This window comes from Stigmatopora nigra, chromosome 6, assembly GCF_051989575.1.
Source record: "Stigmatopora nigra isolate UIUO_SnigA chromosome 6, RoL_Snig_1.1, whole genome shotgun sequence".
NCBI classification, from domain to species: domain Eukaryota; kingdom Metazoa; phylum Chordata; class Actinopteri; order Syngnathiformes; family Syngnathidae; genus Stigmatopora; species Stigmatopora nigra.
Window position 1 is genome coordinate 4,902,585 of NC_135513.1, and position 19,707 is coordinate 4,922,291.

The 19,707-nt window shown below is 39.5% G+C and overlaps 1 protein-coding gene across 3 annotated transcripts; it reads right to left on the minus strand.

Moving 5' to 3' along the window:
• Positions 1 to 224: 224 nt before the first annotated feature.
• Positions 225 to 14,966, minus strand: lcorl (ligand dependent nuclear receptor corepressor-like). Of its 3 annotated transcripts, none has more exons than XM_077718831.1 (8): positions 14,780 to 14,966; positions 13,347 to 13,412; positions 12,930 to 13,018; positions 12,716 to 12,842; positions 12,280 to 12,507; positions 12,034 to 12,112; positions 2,018 to 6,976; positions 225 to 1,918 (listed from the first exon to the last, which is right to left on the minus strand). In XM_077718831.1, exons 1-8 carry the CDS (start codon positions 14,871 to 14,873, stop codon positions 1,885 to 1,887), a joined length of 5,676 nt encoding a protein of 1,891 aa, XP_077574957.1. In that variant the 5' UTR covers positions 14,874 to 14,966; the 3' UTR covers positions 225 to 1,884. The 3 variants fall into 3 exon arrangements, with proteins under 3 accessions (XP_077574957.1, XP_077574958.1, XP_077574959.1); XM_077718832.1 differs by having other exon boundaries at positions 2,001 to 6,976; positions 14,780 to 14,965; XM_077718833.1 differs by lacking the exons at positions 225 to 1,918; positions 2,018 to 6,976 and adding an exon at positions 7,372 to 11,245 and having other exon boundaries at positions 14,780 to 14,955.
• Between the last annotated feature and the right edge of the window lie 4,741 nt (positions 14,967 to 19,707).

A 19,707-nucleotide genomic window follows, 5' to 3' on the forward strand; every position in this document is an offset into this window, starting at 1 on the left:
CAAACTCCACACAGTAAGTACACATCTGGGATCGGACCCTCGATCCCAGAGCTTTGAGACTTTAAGCACATGTTGTCATTTTGTTGTTAATAGACATTTCAATGAGTTTAAAAAAACACACACACATCAATAATTGTGATGTACATAACCTAAAATGTCTTTTAAAATTACCAAAAATAGCCACTTGTAGTATTAAGGTTATTGAATTTTAGGAAAAACAAAACTTTATTCCTCCAAACAGTCTTTTATTGCATCTGTAAAAGACAGTATAAAACAATGAAATATACGACAGAAGTTTAGCACCTGGTTTTTACCCCTAAAATGGGTTAGCACCCTAAAATGTAACCACTGCGACATAAATACAAGGGTAGTCAGGCACACATTTTTGTACAGATACAGTAAAAAAATGGATAAAGCCACTCAAGATAGAAAGAGGGCAGGGACAAATTTGTGATTAGTGTTCATGTATCAATTCTACTCCACAGAGGAATAGTATGTAGTCCTCAATAGCCTCTATTTCACAATGCACTTTTAAGACTAAATAAACTGCGATTTGAAAGCGCAACACAGTATCTCAACTGCATTTGAATACCACTTAATGCTGGAACATTCAATAAAACCCAAACATCTAATGCTACAACAATAAAAAAAATGTTACTGCTTTAGTTTGGAATCTAAATGTTGTTACATTTAGGGATGGGCACATTGAAATAGCATTTAGGATTGGGCCACAAAACTGATGAGTTGAACTCCAAGTAGAGGTTAGTTGATTAGACGGCGGTGCCCCCCAACCGCATTAATGTAACTTTAGCCAATCTAGAGAATGTAGTTCCAAATGCCCATCCCTAGTGTAGTTACCATCCCAGGTCATTGTTTACATCCATCCGTCAGTAATAAAATAACGACTACTGAATATACTGATAAAAAGAAAAACAATCTTGCTTTGTATTGCACTATGTAAAATTCTCTAGTTGTACAGTAGGTGTTAATTATGGGGCACTTGTGCAAAATATGGGGTGAAATTCTTAATTTCAATTGGGATAGTCCAAGAAGTCCATTTGATTATAGCAGTGTCCCATCTGTGACAGTGTGACAGTAAAGGCTTTGAGTCAAAACAACAAAAATAGCATGAAACCAATTCCTTCAAATATCTTTGTGCTAAGTGGTGTGATGGCAAGACATACTATTTGAGTTTGACCTTCATTGACACCGCAAATACTCTAAATTGTAACTTGCCTTAAAACAACAAATGCTATTTTCACATTTCACTGTCTCTTATAACTCTAATTTTTAGACTATAAGCCACTACTTTTTCCTCTTGTTTGGAAGCCTGTTGTTTGCTTATTACTTAATAGTTTCAATGCTGCTATTTTGCAACTAGTGGCAGCGAATTGACATTAGATCATTACTGGTGTTGTTTTTAGATCCTTACAACTTATAAACAAACAGGCGGAGCTTCCATATAAATACTGTTATTGTAAAATTTGTTGAGTGAGGCTTATAGTCCAAAAATTACAGTATTTTAGATAATGCAAATGTCATTACAAATAAAAGCAGCACCCATGATGCAAAAACTGCATTTAAAATTCTGTAGCTGGGACAATTTTAATACTAAAATTTCTTTGCTAAGTCAAAGGGTAAAATTCATATGTAGTTTACTTTTTTCTTACCGATCTAGTTCCACAAGGATAGTTATCTAAATGGGGAGGCTATTTTAAAAAAAAAGGCAAATCTTCTCTACATATAAAAAATAGTGCAATGTCAATCTGTTCTTAAGTTAGACTGCTACATAAATGCTGAAGCTAAGACTGAACTGCAGCGTAGTATCAGTCCGCACGGTCAGCTCAGTGGCCAAAGGCACCAAAAATCACCAGTCCGGTTCCCTCAAAGGACACAGGCCTTGGTGACGTCTAGCTTCCTGCCAGAAAAGAAAGGAAAAATCCCAATGATTTTGTTTAGTTTACAATTTATGGCAAAGTTAAAGAAACTGAAATAGTTACCAATTACAAAGTCGCACCACTTTGGCCCACTCAGGCCCTTCATCCGAGATTGTCGCAACCTTTTTGCCGGTGGTGGTTCAGCAGAACCTTTCTGCCGACCCAAAGACGCGTCCTCCAGCTTCTGGAGTGAGTTAGGTGTAGAATCTGTCAGTTTTGCAGAAATGGGCATACTATTTGTGCGTTGTTTTCTTTTCACAGCTTGAACAACTCCCACCACTTTTCTTTTCCTTCCAGCAAACACAAATGCAGAAGCTGATTTATCATCCAGTGTCACAGTACAAGAGTCCCACTTTTCTGACGATTTGTTACCGGCGGAGTTGATTTTGTTCAAAAATACCCGACATTCTTTTAGGCTTTCAGAACTCCAGGGTTTAGAACAAATGGTCTGTTCTTCTAGTACACCGACCGGCTCATCAAATCGGGCTTTGGAATGATTCTCCAAACTTCGAAACAGTTTATATTTAAGCGATTTCAATAGTTTTGATTTACAGCCAATTGCCACTTCCAAGCCACTCGCAGTTACTCGTGTGCTTCCTTTCTTCCTTCCCCAATATCTTTCTTTTTGGGGTAGGAAGCGTCTCCTCACCCTACGTAGCGTAGCCTGGTATTTGCTTAAACGCTTACACGCTTTCGGTCTTTGGCTGAGTCTACTCCTCGTGCTCTGGTGAATGAACAACCGCTGCCTAATGTTAAAGACTGCTCGTTCTTCCTTATTTTTCTCCAACCTTCTTTGAGCCTTTTCATGTTGGACAGGGCTCTTTGGCAGTGCTTTGGCAAACTTTTTGAGATGTCTATGAAGTCGTTCAGCCTGAGGACTTTGGCACTTGACTCCTTGTTTGTTTGCAGCGCGAGGCAGATGCATGACTTCATAGCGATTTCGAGAGCTTGTCTTCTTGACTATAGCCAGAGACTGGGTCTCTGTGGTCTCCATAAACCAAGAGCTGAGTTGTTGAATACTACAGGATCTGGTTTTAGCAGGGGGGCAGTTGAACAAGGTTTGAACCACTGACGAATGTGTGGACTTGGAGGCTGAGGAACCTCCGGAAGTTCCTTCATTTTGTTCTTTGAATTGTAAGTCCACTGTCTGGTTCTCCACAGAATCTGAGACCCAAGTGTTGGAGATGAGTTGAATGCGACGGGCAAGCTCTTGGTTCAAGGTATTCTCTTCAGTTGATGCTGCCCACCAGCGTAGTGTCTCTTTTGGGGCAAAAATTGAGTCTAAAGAAACATCTGCCACCTGACTGAGAAACTGGTTGATGTTCGTATGCTCCCTTTCACAATGCTGCCATTTCACCGGTAAATCTTCGACCTTATTCTGTTTCTCTAGTTTTCTTTCATTGCAGGCTTTGTTCAAAAGAAGTTGTTTGGAGCGCCGCAGCAGTGCATTACTGTGCCTATAAGTGCGAGCTGTGGAAGTGGCAACGGCATGCAAAAAATAAATTGAGGGTTTGCTCACTCTCTTGGAATGGCGAACAGCTGAAGGCTGAGTGAACACTTTCTTTGCACCTGTACTCTGAGATTCTATTTGTTCCTCTGGTGGCAGTTTTAGGCTAACTGGCAGCTGGTTAGCTGTCTTTGGCTCTTTGGCACATGGTAAAAATGCTTTCTTGTTTGTTCGTAAATTGGAAGAATCCTTCTCAATCAATATTTTACGCTGCTTTGGAGACAATGTTGTAACAGTAATTGATATACCAGAGATTTTAACTTTTGCCGGTCTACCCGGTTTCCTTGCTGGTTTATCTTTTTCTCTATTCTGGGATTTAATCTTCCAATTGGGTTGCGGCGCACCATCCTGGCCTAAGTTGGCATACTGTATCCCCTTAGGCAGTTGTAGCGAGCCCATTTTTGCTTGACCTGAATTATTTAGGGAGTTTTGCGTAACACTCAAGTCATCTTTCAGACCTACTGCTCGAAAGGCATCTTGAAACTCTGTTTGGAGCTGATCAAAGCTCTCAGAAACCAGTCGCTTATTTCGCCGTGAACGGCCGTAAATCACAGTTATTTTGAGATTCTTGTTGGCTTTCTCCTCCGAGTCAGCAGGTACATTTGCCTTGCTCGTCTCTGTCGCTGCATGTTCAGATTTTTGTTTGCGCGGTCGACCAATTGGTCTTTTTGCTTTTTTTTCCAGGTGCGGCCCGTGTTTCTTTGGCCGACCAGGCCGTCTTTTGGGCGGAGTGATTTCATGGAATGATTGCAGGTCACACAACGATCTTTGGTTCTCTGTTGCGAACATATTCTTGGATGGTGTAACTTCACCTGATCGCTTCAAGGCTATTTTGGGAGATGAAGACTTGGAGGATGTAGTCTTTCCAGGTGTTGACTTGGGTGATGAAGAGATAGGCTTAACTGGTGAAGACCCTGAAGATGAGCAACCTGACTTTACTTGTGAAAGGGCAGACTCAGGAGGTGAAGAATTCAACTTTGGTGAAGGAAACGTAGACTTTGGTGTTGAGAAAGGTGGCTTGGCTGGTGAAGAACCATACTTGGGTTTATGTAAAGGGGAATGCTTTGCTGAGGGCTCCTCAAATTTATCATCTGAGGTAGGGGACTTGCGATTAGGCCTGACCTGTGGAGTGGTACATTCTTTTATCCGGCTTGGCTCCTTTTTAGGTGTACCTGCCCAGGACGACTCTTTGCATGGGTCAAAGGGTTCCTCTGCTTGTACGTTCGAGCCAGATCTAGCTGATTTCAGACTGTATACAATGCCTTCTTTGTCTTTTAATGGTGACACAAACATTAATTTAATTGGGCTCGAGTATTCCAGTGGAGAAACACAAACATTCTTTGCACAGGTAGCAGATCTAGTAGTAACCCCTATATTCGGGTATTGGAGCCTTCTTGATGCAGTACTAAAACCTGGTCTTATCAAAGGTGATTGTAATTTTTCTATAGTTTTTACAGCAGATGTTGTTTCTTCGACTAACAATGTTTGTGGCATGACTTGGCTTTGTTCTTTTGGTTCTACATCGGGAGAACTGCTGTTTTCGATATCAGTTGATGCAAATTCACCTGGCAGTTGGGATGATTTAGCTATTGATTCAAGCAGGGTGTCCTGAAAATCTACATTTTCTAGCAAGGCATCTGAGGTGGTAGATGTGTAAACATTACTAGAATTTCTCTGAGTGAATATGCTTTCAGAGAAACAAGCTGCAAATAACATTTTCCTGGTTTCTATGACATAAGAGGAGAATCGCTTTGGTGGGACAATGTTCCTTCGTGACCTCCTTGACTCATTTGAGGTGGATTTTTGATCATCTATAATGGTAATATGGCTTGGATCTTCAACTGGTGTATTATCAACCTCACCCGTGCCGTATATTTGACCAGATGGAGCATTTTCATGATTCGGAGTCTCGCACATTTCACTGATCTTTTGGCAATGTCTCTCACAATGAGTCCTGACATGCTCATTGTCATCTTTAGTAGAATAGTTGCCAAGTTTGTCCGGCAGGTCAGAAGATGTTATTTCGGCTTGGTCTTTTTCACCCATTGATAATTCCCTTTCCCTTTCTCCCCCAGTTTCGCTTTCTGCTACTTCATTTAAGTCACTTTCAGCAGTGATCAGTTTCAGTGGTACACCCTTTGCTGTTTGACAGTCCGTATGAAGTTTAGCTTCTCTGTCCTCTTCTGGCGTTACATTTGTGTCAGCCAAGGCGCAGCATGCATTCTCAACAACAGGAGAATATTTTGACCGTGATAGCTTTGCTTGTGAGGACTTTCTCCTTTTGTATGACATGTCAAACATTGCAAGCTCTCGTTTGATTTGCAGGTTTTGCCTACGAGTTGTGGAACCATCAGCAGGTGTCGCCATAGCAGTTAGCACTTCTTGGCGACGACGCAAGCGCGTATTAGGGGACTTGGGCTCTTTGCTATTGTGGCGGTTAAATAGCTCACTGAGATTATAGTCACTGGCATTGCGTCGATGAAGCACAGTGGTGATAATTTGTGTCAGATGGGCATCGGCAGGGAATTGAAGGTTCTGGTTGTTTGAGGAAGACTGTAGAAGCTCGTGTTTAGAGTCGGTAATAGCCAGAATTGGGTCCTTTCCTGGGGGTCGGATTGTATCAAGTTTCTCACTAAAGCGGTTCATGACATCCTGCATTAAAGTTCCTTTTGGGTTTTTCTCAGTTTGGCTACATTTTGGAGTCCAAATCTCATGCTGCTCGGTTTTGGTTGCACTTACAATTTGCTCCTGGTTCCCACCCGGATGAATTTTAATAATGCATGCAGATTCCTCCTCTTGCTTGTGGTGAAGTAGCGAGGGTGGGATATCATCGGTTAATTCACCGGTATCTGAGGGGATTGGAGAAAGAGGTGGAGGAGAAGGGCTCTGTTCTCTTTTTAGGACAGGAGGGGGTTCTGAATCTCCTTTTGGGGTCTTAAAGGGGGTCTCACAAGTCTGGTTTGTGACATATAAACAAGGGTGGGAGTGATTTTTACAGCAGATTGAAGAACAAGGAGTAAAGGAACACAACGTGCTGTCCAATTCTTTTCCTTGGCTTGGGGTACAGTGAAGTGTCTTGGGGCATACCACAGTATAAGTGTCCATTCTACAACTTTCAATACAGCTGTTGTTTAGGTCCAAAGGAAATATACTTTCACAGCCTATTAAAGGGAAGTCTCCAGTTTGGCATATATTTTTACAGCCTTTTAAAGGGAAGTCTCTGAGATGGCAAACTCTGTTTCCACAGCATTGATGGCAATCAGTTGAACTATTGTTAAGGACCTTGCACTCAGGAAGGAGACCATTCTCATTTGCGTATAGTCCACAATGACAGCAGTGAGTATTGTTTGAAATGGCACATTTGTGGACAGGGAAAGAGAGCAGGTTCTCCTTGTCTGCCAACGCCAGCATGCGGTAGAGCAAAGAACGATGTGCTGGGCAGAGGGGGCGAAGGACAACACCCAGTATAGAATGATGGGAATGCTTTTGTTCTACAGTGGCAGGTTCTTCTTTATCTGAAGGGGATGACCAGCTAGGAGCATAAATAAGAAAAGCAGAGTTAGTAGTCAGATTTTTATTTTTAAGCCGAGTCATTAATATTTGAACTGTAAAAAGTACTTGCAGATCAAGAATTCTGACTTTACTGACAAGGTTTTCAATTACTTTCTTACTGTAAGCTTGGATTTCTTTCTTTCAGCCACCAAGAAAAGATATGAAATCCCAATAGTAGCTATATAACCATTTATATACCTCATTAAAATATGAGGAAAACCTTAACTCCTCCTAATTGAAATAAAATAAAGTTGACCGACAACTTAATTCATTGTTGAACGATCACCAGTGATATAGATGATACACAATTGTGTGAAGATAGCCAGACCCAGTACCAAATTAAAAATGTAAAGGGGCAAAAAAGACAAAATGGCACTTTGTTGAAAGCAATTTTATATAGTGGCAAAGGGCAAATTAACATTCTGCTATGCACAGAAGGAATGATTGTAGAAACGCTCAAACTTCTTTTCTAGCAGCACAACAAATGAATAATCAAGTCAACATTTAAGTTATACAAGTTGAGCCATTAAAAACCATTAAGTATGAACTACAATAATTCTAAAATCTTAATTAAATTCAGACCTAAGTGTTGGACAAGTCTAAATACAGCGCCAAAACTGAGAGAGGTTTTTCAGGCATAATCCCATTGTTATATTACCAGTATTTCCTTAAAATAACTTTTATGAAAACACAGATTTGAATCAGCAGTGACAAAGTGAGCAGTGAAATAACAGCAGCTTTTAGTAAATGACATGCTCCCTGGCATTTAAGTAGGTCCAGTTCTTCAAAAATGAAGTTCTTTAACTATAACAAAGAGGGATAATGGACCTAGATGTGGTTTATTTCCGCCAAACGTTTCATTCTACCTATTGTTATATTTTTTTTTTACTAATCATTCAATAACACTACATAATCAAAACACTCATTATGGGAATTTAAATCAAATATTTAAAAAGGATTCATGCAATTTTTCAAATACACATTTTCCACATTACACGCATTTAAGTGCCATAGGACAACTCAACAATCACTACAAGCAAAACAGCTTTGAGAAGCATAATTAAATATGCACTACACAATATAAATGTACAGAAACACAATTTAAACAACTTAGTGGCAAAACACTAAGAATAAATACCAGAATTGTTATGATTAAATAATCTAGTGATTTTGAATACATATACTGCAATTTAATGTGATTAAGCATATAAATTAATCATTCAGGGTTTTGTTCCTTAAGATGTGTTTCGTGTTGTTTTAAACGGTTTCCGTCTAGTCGTAAATAAATCGCAAAAAGAGCTTGTTATGCTATAATATAGTCACAGCCTCTTAGAAACCAAAAACATTCAAAAGTGGAGAATTTCTTAATTATAGCATCTGCATACAAAAAGATAAACAAGAACAAACACCCAGTTACAAAAGCAAGGCCTATTTGTAAACCAGTCAAAAAAATGAATGTCTCAAAGACAGGAATAAATGAAAAGCCTTCTTTGAGACGCAGAACTCTTACAAGAACCAATTCATACCCTTGAACTTAATGAAAAGTGGAGGAGGACCAAGATAGTAGGACTATTGGCAAATGAAGTTCAGAGGTATACGCGGCAATGAGGTTAAATTGAGAGGCGTACAGGCTGATTTCACCGCAACTACACATAGAAACAGCTTGTACTTTGTAACCCTTGGTAACTGCTGCTTTGGTATGAGTGCTGTTAGCATGGTTAATGGCAATATGTCCATCTATCTCATCAGCAGACAAGAAAATAGACTAGACAACCATTTCAGTGTAACCATTTTCAAGTCGGAAGCCTGCAGGCCCTATTGTTACATCCAGCCACGTTCACATGATCGTTTTATACACGAAACATATAGTCAATTTGTCTTTGCATGCCATCGGCCAAATCACTCTTATAGAAAGAAACTGCGCATTTTAATAGAACAAACAAAGGCTCCCGTAAAATGGACATTTTAAGCAGCAGTCATGTATGAGGTTTTAGTGAAGCTACAGTAGCAACATTAGTAAATATCTGAGGTCATAAAACATCTTCTGATACACATATAGAATAACATATTACCCACGCTTATCAGTGGCCACTTAACAACATGCTACACACATGCATTCCCACTATTGATAAACTTGCAAAGACAGTACATGGCTTTTTTTGTCTCTTTTTTGGGACACACTGTAGCAAAAACCTCACGTTAAAATCGTCATCACAGTAGCTAACTATACAATCTTCCTTTTTGCAGTGTTGTATAACAATAATTACAATGATAGTTTATTGTTATGATGGCTCTAAGTCACTTCAATGGCCTTGGTAAAATACCCAGAGAAAGAGAGAGAGAGAGAAAGCTGCAAATGACAATCATCATTGCTTCATTATAATCTTTTAAGAATTAAGTCAAACCTGAAAAACTATTTTTCATTACAGCAAACCATCACTGGAGTCACTATTTCTTTTTATTGTCACTGTGTTTCACTTATTTGATCCTGGAAACTCTGAGGTCATATTTTGCAGATGAGTGGTTTAGAAAGATAGTATACTGTAACCAAAGACAAAAAAATCAAGTCTCGATGGGGTTTAATCCATCAAAATGTCAGGAATAAATACAAAATTCCATTATAAATTGATTTTTGAGTGGGCCCATTATATATTTTTTACGATATTAAAATTTAAAGCAGGGTGATATGGGTCGCATGGCCAATAAATGAAAACAGATTATTTTTTTCCCTGTACCAAAGTTTGATTTATGATTTCCTCCTTCTTTTATGGACATCAGTATGAAATAGAAAAAAATATAAAATATTTGTCTTTTTGTGCAGTCAGACGCAATACTAAGACAAAATCATTCTCTTCTTTATAACTAATTAGATTAGACACACTTGACACCTTCATTGCTCTGAGCTTCAAATACTTTTTTTCTAATTATCCATAGTAAACAAAACAAAAAATGATCCAATCAATCCAGCTGACGCAAATTCCTTGAATGACATTGTCTTAAAAGATTACCTCTTTAAAAAGTCAAATGGCTTAAAGTCCAAGACCAAATCAGAGAAACACAGCAAAAATGCTCACTATCAAAAACAGACTCCCAGTTTAACCTGAATAATATAACCATATATATATTTTTAAAGGCAGGTGTTGTGTTTTAATAAGATCCAAGAAAACAATCTCATAAGAAATGGCGAGTTCAGGTGTTCTGGAGGTGTTTCCTTGTCTAGAACATCTTTACAGCAGCAGGTGAGGCAAGAGTCCCTGAGTTAGTGGAACCGCTAAGGGTTCCAGAAACAGACAAATCAGAACTGGGTGAGCAAAAGATTTTCTTCTTGGGGGGATTTTTCAGTGTCCCTGTGCGCTCTTTTACTTTGTATTCAAGTGTGCTATGGGGTACCCCGTAAACTCCCTGGGCCTTAGATACACTCATGCGGCCGGCGGTCACCATAGCTATGGCTTCCTCCATTAGGTCGTGGTCGTACTGGCGGTATCTTCCACGTTTCTTTCTCGGTGGCTTGTCTTTGTCGCGGCGGTCCGCACCCTCCTCCGAATCATCCAATGAGGAGCTGCGTTGTATCAGGCGAAGAGGTGACTGGTTGGCACTCCCTGCACAGCCGTGTGCCAGGAAAGGTGTTCTGAGTTTGAAGAAAGGCGAAGGTTTGGCAGTAGTCGTCAAATTGGCGCCACCGTCTGGTGGCGAGGTACGGCGGTTTTCAGTGGTCACGTGAACGTCGGCCGGAGCTGACCGGCTATGAGTTGACACGGAACGGACCTGAGGGATACGGAGGGGCGTGGGGGTCTCGGGGCTAGGAGTAGGGCTTGGGGGAGGCTGGAGAGCATCCCTGAGTTGGGGAAAAGAGTAGGGCTGGGTCTTCTTGAGACCACTTGGCTGACAAAAGAGAAGAGAGGATGGCGGGAATGTGGGCTCTCCATTTTCCTCGGAGTCGCCTTCAATTTCCACCCGCTCGGCCCACGCCGCGACCTTCTGCAGGACGAGACGTGCTTCGCCGCCAAGCGTGGTGTTGTAGGGTGTCATTCCCTCCCTGAAATTTGGGTCGCTTTGCGACACTTGGTGAGAGCTGCCTTCTGACCAGTCTTCCAGTGCTCGCCTCAGGGTACGAAGTGAAATTCCATAGAGCAATGCAGCACGCTGCTCTTGCAGCCTTCCTGAGCGAATGTCTTTCAAGGCCTTGGACAGCAGCCCCTCGGACAGCTCCAAACTCCTCTCAATGTACTCCTTCTGCCTGAGCTGCCTCCTAGGGATGGGAGGACCAAACAGCGGGATCAGAATGGAGGTGATGGAGAGGGGGTGATTTGGGCATAGGGAGGGAAGGGGGTGCAGAACCAGGGGTCCACTCCTTTATGCCTTGTTGGTAACATGACTGCCTCTTTATTGCATGCCTGTATTCAGCCTCTGTCTGGACCTTCGCGCACACTGTTGTGAGAGTCTTTTACACGCGCCGTCATAAAGCCTCTTCACGTCCAGGTAGGACAGTCTGTGAATGGCTGGTGTTACTCACAAACACCCGCTGCAGTTTTATATAAGCCTCCCATGACAAGTCTTTTTGTACATTTTAACGGAGAAAACCCTATTCATAACTCGATTAGTTGACAAGGGGATGAATTTATGAAAGAATATTACAATTCCGTTCTGCTGAATGAACAGTCTTGGGCTTATGTGTCAATGCTGTGAAGTTACCGCTCAAGAGATAGAAGAGTAAACCCCACTTGATCAAAAATTCATTGAAAAACAAACAAACAAAGCAATGAGATGAGAAATGGTACAACTAGGAGTCAAATTCCCTTTGACTGATCAAATCAATCATCATTTGTTCACTCCAGGTTAAAATGAACTGGACGTTTAAGCGCCACCAATGGCGGCCAATCCGTTAAAAATGGACACTTTTGCTATTTTTTCTTGGAGCACTGGTATTGCGATACATCATCATATCGACATATTTTCACTCATATTTTACCACAAGCCTCCACAATGCCATTTCGTAGAAAAAAAGGTAGTTCAATAAGTAAAAGAAATACTTCTTACCGTGAGGCTTTGCCGTCAAATGAGGAGGTTGATGATGTTGAGCTGGCAGTGTTCTTTTTGGAAAGGTCGAGCGCACCATCTGTTCCAGAAAAATTCAGGTTCAATTGGTTTAGTCAGAAATAAGAGTGTCATGGGATTAAATACGTCAGTGTTAAATAGTGCTTCTTAAAAGCCAAAGAATTCAAAATTCCCGAATAAAATGTTACAATCACATCTAAAATTTGATTTGAAAAATGTTCTACTAACCTAGTTCAGATACCCCTTCTGTTTCTTCTAGAGTTTGGCTTACAGTCAAATCCAAGGGGGCATCTGGTGCTTCAGAAAGAGGGGAGGAGGTCCTTGTGGTAATAATGTCTGTTGAAGTGGTGTGGAGTAAGCATTTGGATGCATACTCCAGAGCGAATTGGTGTATCATTTTCTTCATCAACTCCTGGGCAATCCGAGGAATATTAGCATCACAGCATGAAGACACATCTGACAAAAGGAAAGTACAGTATTATTACATAAAACGATAAATACTCAGAGTTGCAAAAACCTTGCCGAATTATGCCTTTGTAAGCTTAAATGAAATCAGCCCCACTTTGTCTGGTTTAACCTTACACTTACTGGAATATAAACTCATTTGGCTAATCGATTTCCCTTTCTATTGAAACAAGTCGAAACCTGTCTTGATTAGACTCACCTCTTTTATGGAATACAGCTTGAAGGAACTTGTGAGCGGTCTTGCAGCTCTCAGAAATGGCTGGAGCTTGACATGGAGAGAATTCAGAGGGGGAGGAGAGGGGCGACACAGTTGCGGGACCTTGATCCTGTATGTGAACAAAGAAAATGTGACAAATGGGAAAAAATAAATAAGAAAGAAATTCTTCGGATGATGGGTTACGTTGCGTTCTTACATTGGGTTTCTCCAGAGGAAGATTGCAGAATGAGCAGTGAGAATTGTGGATTTCTGGAGACCAGTCAGCCACTTCTTCGGGCTCACAGTCTGAAATGAACAACAACAAAAAATAAGTTAATAAATACTAAAATAATCGCTAACCATCTATGTACAGTTGAATGAATAAATCACTTAGTTATGTTTAATTTGAATATTAATACAAATCTGACACATAACTAGCATAACATGGTAAGTAAAGACAAATATTACATGTAGTAAACGATTAATAATTATCAGGTCCCTCAAGTAAAGTTAGGAATTAGATCTTCTCTAGAATACACTGGTTTTCTTATACATACTTTCACAATAGTAGATCAAACTAAAATGCAACATGATGTTTACACAGATCATTAAAAAAATAAAAATAAGAACCCACCATCAAAAAAGCTGAGGTCTCTTTTAAGCATAGAACCATATATTCCCTCTAGGATGCTTTCAAACCCTGCAGGGGGCGAAAAAACATGGAAACATATATCAGGGTTTGTTATAATTAAAGAATAAGCAAATGATGGTATACTGCTGAAGCTGCTGCCCTCGCGACCCCACCTTGGATAAGCGGAGGAAGATGAGGATGGTATACTGCCATTTTCTACTGCCTTTTGCATTATTCAGTTATTACCTCTATTCATGATGTAGGAGTCAGGACCTTAAATTTCTCAAAAGAGCAAGTTCATGCACTATTATACTAATAATATTCTGCAAAATCTATAGTGGAATATATAGGTGAATTTCAATACCACTCTTCAAATGCTTTTGCCAGAATTAATATAAATTGGGTAATCTGCTTAGACATTTTTTAATCCTTCACTTGCTAGGTGTGTTGTTATATTATGATGGTTAGTATTTTCTGCTTCCTCCAATACAAATGCCTCTGTGAAATTTTCACATAATAATTCATCAGTATTTAAATAATGTATGCCAGGTTTGTTCAGTCATTTTTTCTATACACCAAAATAAAACCAGATTTATTAATTCACCCTTATCCACAATTTTGTAAATTATTAAAATTGTATTATCAAGATTTCTAATGATACAAGTTTGATACTTGCATTAATCAACATCAACAAAAAGAGAGGTCACGCCCCCAAATTGTATTATATTATTTATGTATGTCTTTACTGGGAAAACGAGTCTTATGGAGTAGCACCACCAATTTCTTTATAGGCAGCTGTGTATGATGACAATAAAGGCATTTGATTTGATTTCATGCACACATTTTTATTTCAGACAAATATATAAAATACTGAATACGATCTATCTGATAACCCTTGTCACAAGCAATATTTCACTCACACACATTATTGGACCGATCGCATTCAATCATTTATTATTCTTACACCAATAAAAAATGTCAACTCCCCTTTCTCCCCTAAAACTTTTTTAAACACAGAATACAAATATTTATTGTCTAATACCCTAACGACTGTATATCTTTAGCTGCTTTATCTCCCCTCCCCCATCTGCCTTAACAGTTCTCCATTCTATTATATACGTAAATAACCTCCCCAAGTATACATATTCCATAGATCTTATGCTGAATCTTGACCACAACGACATAATTTACACATAAAAACACAACATCTGTTCAAAAATCGGCCATATTAAGAATGCAATCAAAGTGCACACAAAGAAAATGTGTGTCAACTAGCCAGCTGGTCCATCCAAGCCTGTCAATTGAGGCTGCCCACCTTCCTAGCTTGCTAGTTAGCTAGCCGGGTGGAGCGAACCTCTTAATGTCGGATCAACCATCTGTGGAGAGTATTTCTTATTTTTTTAGGAATCAGGACGAAAATAATAAAACGATCCTACCGACGCAGTGTATTAGCTTGTATCGCCAAGAATCAAGCTCCCGCCGGAAGCCCTTCCTTTCTGCCGTGCACTTGGAGCACGGCACGGCCGCCATTCTGCGTCCTCCCCCCTGCCTTCTCGTCACTCTCTCTCCGGCTCTTTTACGCCGACTGTGTTAAACAAGTGGACGGAGCCTACGGGACCGAAAAGGCAAGCCCATAGTGAGGTAGGTTGGATTTTCTCCTTACATGCATTCTTTTTAGTGCCACTTGGAGGAAGCAGATACAAGCTAAAGCTTTTGCACAGCAGATCCATTCGTATTTTAGTATATATATATGTATACACTAATGTGGAAATGTCGGGGAGATCGGGGTTGGTTGTAACATGTGACTCTTTCATGCATAGCTGTCAATTAACAGTTTTAAAATTCATTTTCTGAACTTGCAAAAAAACTTTAGATATATACAACACTTTACTCTGACTGCTACCCAATGAAAAAAATATAAAACCTATTGAGGAGTAGGACAAAACTTTCTGACATTCATTCATTTTCCAAAAGGTTTATTCTCATAAGGACTGCCTACGGGCATCAGGCAGTAGGGCATCAACAAATCAAATAATCAATTAATTCATTAGCAGAACTATAATATCTACTTTTGGATATTCCATTCTTTTGTTTATTAAATCATCATTTTATATGTTTTTTCTATGAAGTGCCTACACTAGTATGTACAGTTTAAGGTGTATTTGAGTTTTATACCTTGATGCATGCTATGGTCGGTTATTAGCACAATTGTGATATTTTAAAGTTAAATCTTAATGTGTAAAGGGAGAAAGGACCATATACAGTCATTTTGCACAAAATACATTATTTTTTTTATATATTTGTTGTTATTTGTGACATGCAATTGTCTTTACTGTTTCTCACTAATCCACTTGCTAGTATGCAAATGTACCACAGGAGGGCAGCAGATCACTTTGTTTTGTACTTCCATTAAAACCAGCGCTTTACAAGAAAAGGAACATTTCATGCTTTTAAATTGGGGTTTCATACTATACAGGCCCAAAGATGCCCAGGTAGGTTGAGGAAGCAGCCAGAGAAAAGTCTTTAAAGACATTATGAGCTGTAGAAGGTTTACAAGGGCTAATGTGTAGATGGTGATGACAAATGGCAGCACTTTTAACAATGTTTTCAAGACCTGTGTATATTGTGCCACAATAGTGTTCCACTAACTGCATCTGTTGCAGCCCACAGGAACATTTAACACCTCACCACTACTGTAATTCGCTGCAAATGTCCTGGGTGAGTCCAGGGGCACCCACTCGGCCCTGCGAGGACACCTGGATCTGCTTTTCTATGTTAAAAGTGTGGAACGGTAGCAATGTAAATTGTCAGCATTTTCACCGCTTTGTCAAATCAGTGTTAAATCATTGTCCATATCGTGATTGGTGCAATGCATGAATGGGAAATGGATATTCTTTTAAAAAGGTACCTTTTTGCTGCCATTCACAGAGAAAGGCATCCATTCCATTTTAACTGGGCGGTCCATCACACAGATTTGAATTACTGGAGACCCTCACAGTTCAAATGGATTGGTCGTCAATGGCAGCCAATCGGTTAAAATGTGTATGGCCTCTTAATCATGACTATTATAATTATGACATCTAACGTTATCTTAGAAAGTCTCTTTTGGTCAGCATCATTTAAGAGTTCTTTGCTTTTTCAGGTCTGCTGTCTTAAGGCTATTGGCCTTGGGCATTTAATTCATTCCATTTTTCTTTAGATTAGAACCAGATCTTTCATGAGCCCTAAAAGAAACATCCCACACATCTAATCTAAACTGGATTTAGTAGTTCTTTATTGCCGAATTTGACATTTAAAGTGCCTCCAAATGCAACCATCTAGCTCAAAGACTGTCACATTTCTGTTTGTTTTATTCGACTTTCAATTTGAATGTATAATCTGGATTTATTGCTGCCTTCTTGATGTACTTTTATATAATCTTACTGCTGGTCTACAAACATTTTATGTCCTTGAACCAAAAACGCCTACTTGGTTTCTTTGACCCTTACGACGACAGCATTTAGTTATTATACTTGCAGATTTTCTTGTGATGTAACGCACTTTAAATTAACATGTCTTGAATTGCGTGATATTTACTATAAATGTGCCCTGCATGCATTGCCTTTATCATGTGTTCACCATCTCTGCACCCAAATACACATTCTAGTTAAATGCAATTCACTGTGGTGCTTAGAAAGCAGCAAAGGTTGTGTTTAATCATATGCAGCAAGACAGATTTGAAAAATGAAGCAGTAAAACGAAAGCTCAGGCTTACAGCAGTGGTCTGGATGTTGTTCTTGTTGTTGTTGTTGTTGTTGTTTTAATAAGAATATATCGATCAGTGACGTTTGATGGATTGTATGCCTGCTATTTATATTAATACTTGGAACCAGTTGGCTTAATCATTTGTATAATCTATGAATTAAAATGAGTTTTTACTGCAATGGAATGTCAGCTGCTGCACACTGGGAGAGTCCGAGGCTTCATTGTGTTTTTGGCAAGTGAATCCTTAAGTTAAGTCTCTGATATGATGCAGACACCCTTAAAACTGGGCTCTTTAAATTGGGTTGCCAAAAAATGCTTTATTTCACCCGAATGGAAAGTTTGGCTCTTATCCTGTGAAACAAAGAAGAGAGGAACATGTAATGAAAGAAAAATAAATGGAATGATTACGTGTTCTTTGATGAAAGTAGTATGTACAATGCAACAGGAGATCTTGGGATCAATGTAGTAGAGTTATGTTGCGGTTTGGACACTCTTGTATCATTCCAAGTGAATTTAGAGAGAATTATTCTTTTTTTTTTTTTTTGAAGAGGTGAGATAGACAATCATTCACGCTCAATATAGACAGGGGCAATTTAGACTTGCAACCAGCCTACTTTGCACGTTTTGGGGGATGTGAGAGTAAACTGGAGTACCCGGAGAAAACCCACGCAAGTCTGGGGAGAAAATGCAGATTCCCCACAATGATGACTGACCTGGAATCGAACCCTTGAGATTCTGATGCCTAAAAAGTCTTCTAGATCTAGCTGGGCCAAGCTGTTTTATACCTACTCTCTTGTTCTCTCAGTTGTCTGTCTTTTGTGAACCTGGGCAGTGTGAGGGTAAGCCGAGGGGCTCAGATTGACGTGCTTTCCGGATTTGAATGGTGAAAAAGAGCTTGAGGGGCTTATAATGCAATGGAGGACTATAGAGGATTATCATCATTTCTATGCACAATAATGCGCTTGACTGTGAGCTCACACACACATAGATTTGTACCACGTGGGAGGGTGTAGAAGGTACACCGTATAACTATGGAGGTGAGTTGGGAGTTGTAGGGTCATTGTTTAAGTAAGTGTGCATGGGGCCAGATTCCCCCTAAGGGAGTATGGGGGAGGCAAAGTGGAGCAAGAGGAAATAGCCAAACTGAAACCACATGCAAGGTCAAGTGCACTCAGTAGCAAAGTCCAATAAAACTATGTTGGCGGCTGTCTGTGATACCTGCCCATTTCTTTTAACAAGTCTGCTTGTAGGTAAGATCATTATTAAGTTGGAGAAAGGTTTTTCTTGGAAATTAGCAGGGCCAGTCATTGTTAGAATTAATAAAACGTTTTCAGACGCTATTATATGTGCATACTTGGTAGAGCAATTAATCATAGCTAGTAGTTCTTTATATAATTATAATTAATAATTGCAGAGCCAAGGTCACATTTTGCGATTATAAAAAAAGTGAGTTTGTTATTTGCTTCTATCTCAATCGAATGATTTCAACATTATTTTATGCGACATCCCTTCATGAATGAAACCATTTATTCACAAATCTGTTCTACAAATTAATAAATTATACCCTGTAGAGGTTAAAATGTGAAAAATTGTCTCTGGATAAAATGAAGCGGGGAGTAAGTATTATTATCATTATTATTATGTTGGGACTTAATGTTCTATTTGTGCATACTGGGATTATTTTAAAACCACACTTGTCACCATGACGTTACTTTTGAAATGTTTGAATTTCTGTGAAAAGATTCTTAAAAATCAGTCAATCACCTAAACTATAATTCCATTAAAGCGTTGAGTCTGATGTTTTTGATGGAAACTGGCATTTTCACTTCCGTCCTTATTTCCTATTCTTGGGCCAACACACTAACACTTCCCTCTCTCATGTTTAAGAAAAATGATGGGGCTTACTAACCAACATTTTGCCAATTTTTCATCTGTACTCTTCACTCTTTGTTTATGTGTGTGTGTGTGTGTGTGTGTAGGCCAGACCTCCGAAACTAACTCTACCCGACTTTGAGCCAACAACGATACACCACAGAGAAGGAAAGGAACATTTTCTCAGAGAAAATTGATTATGACATGACCGATTATGACCCACACCTTTCTGCGCCTACTAAGTCAAGCTCATCCATGCGTACACAGATTTTTCCACGTAACTGCTTCTGAGTGCATGGTGGTCATACCGCTATCTCACGATTCGCTCTCAGTATTGATTTTTAGACTGCAATGAAGCGGTTTCTCTTTTCCGATCTAAACATATCCACAAGGCCATCACATTATCTATATGATTTATTATAAAAAATCTGAATGTAAAGTACAACATGTTAAAAACAACTTAAACAGCCTAACTTTTGACACCATATAGATGGAAATACTGCAAAGCACAGCACATGCTGGCAGGAATGTGTGGGATCTTAACACAGGTAGTGTCATTTCACACATTTATGAACACTAGGAAGTGAGATCCAGGAAGAACTGCAATAACCGAGCATAGGGTGTCACTGTATGTGTCAGGTGAAGAGTGACATGATGCCTTCACTGGTGGATTTAAGAGAAAAGAACTCTTTGGAGACACTAACAGTACATACCACCGTGTATAGTTGTATTCTAAGTGTCTGTATGG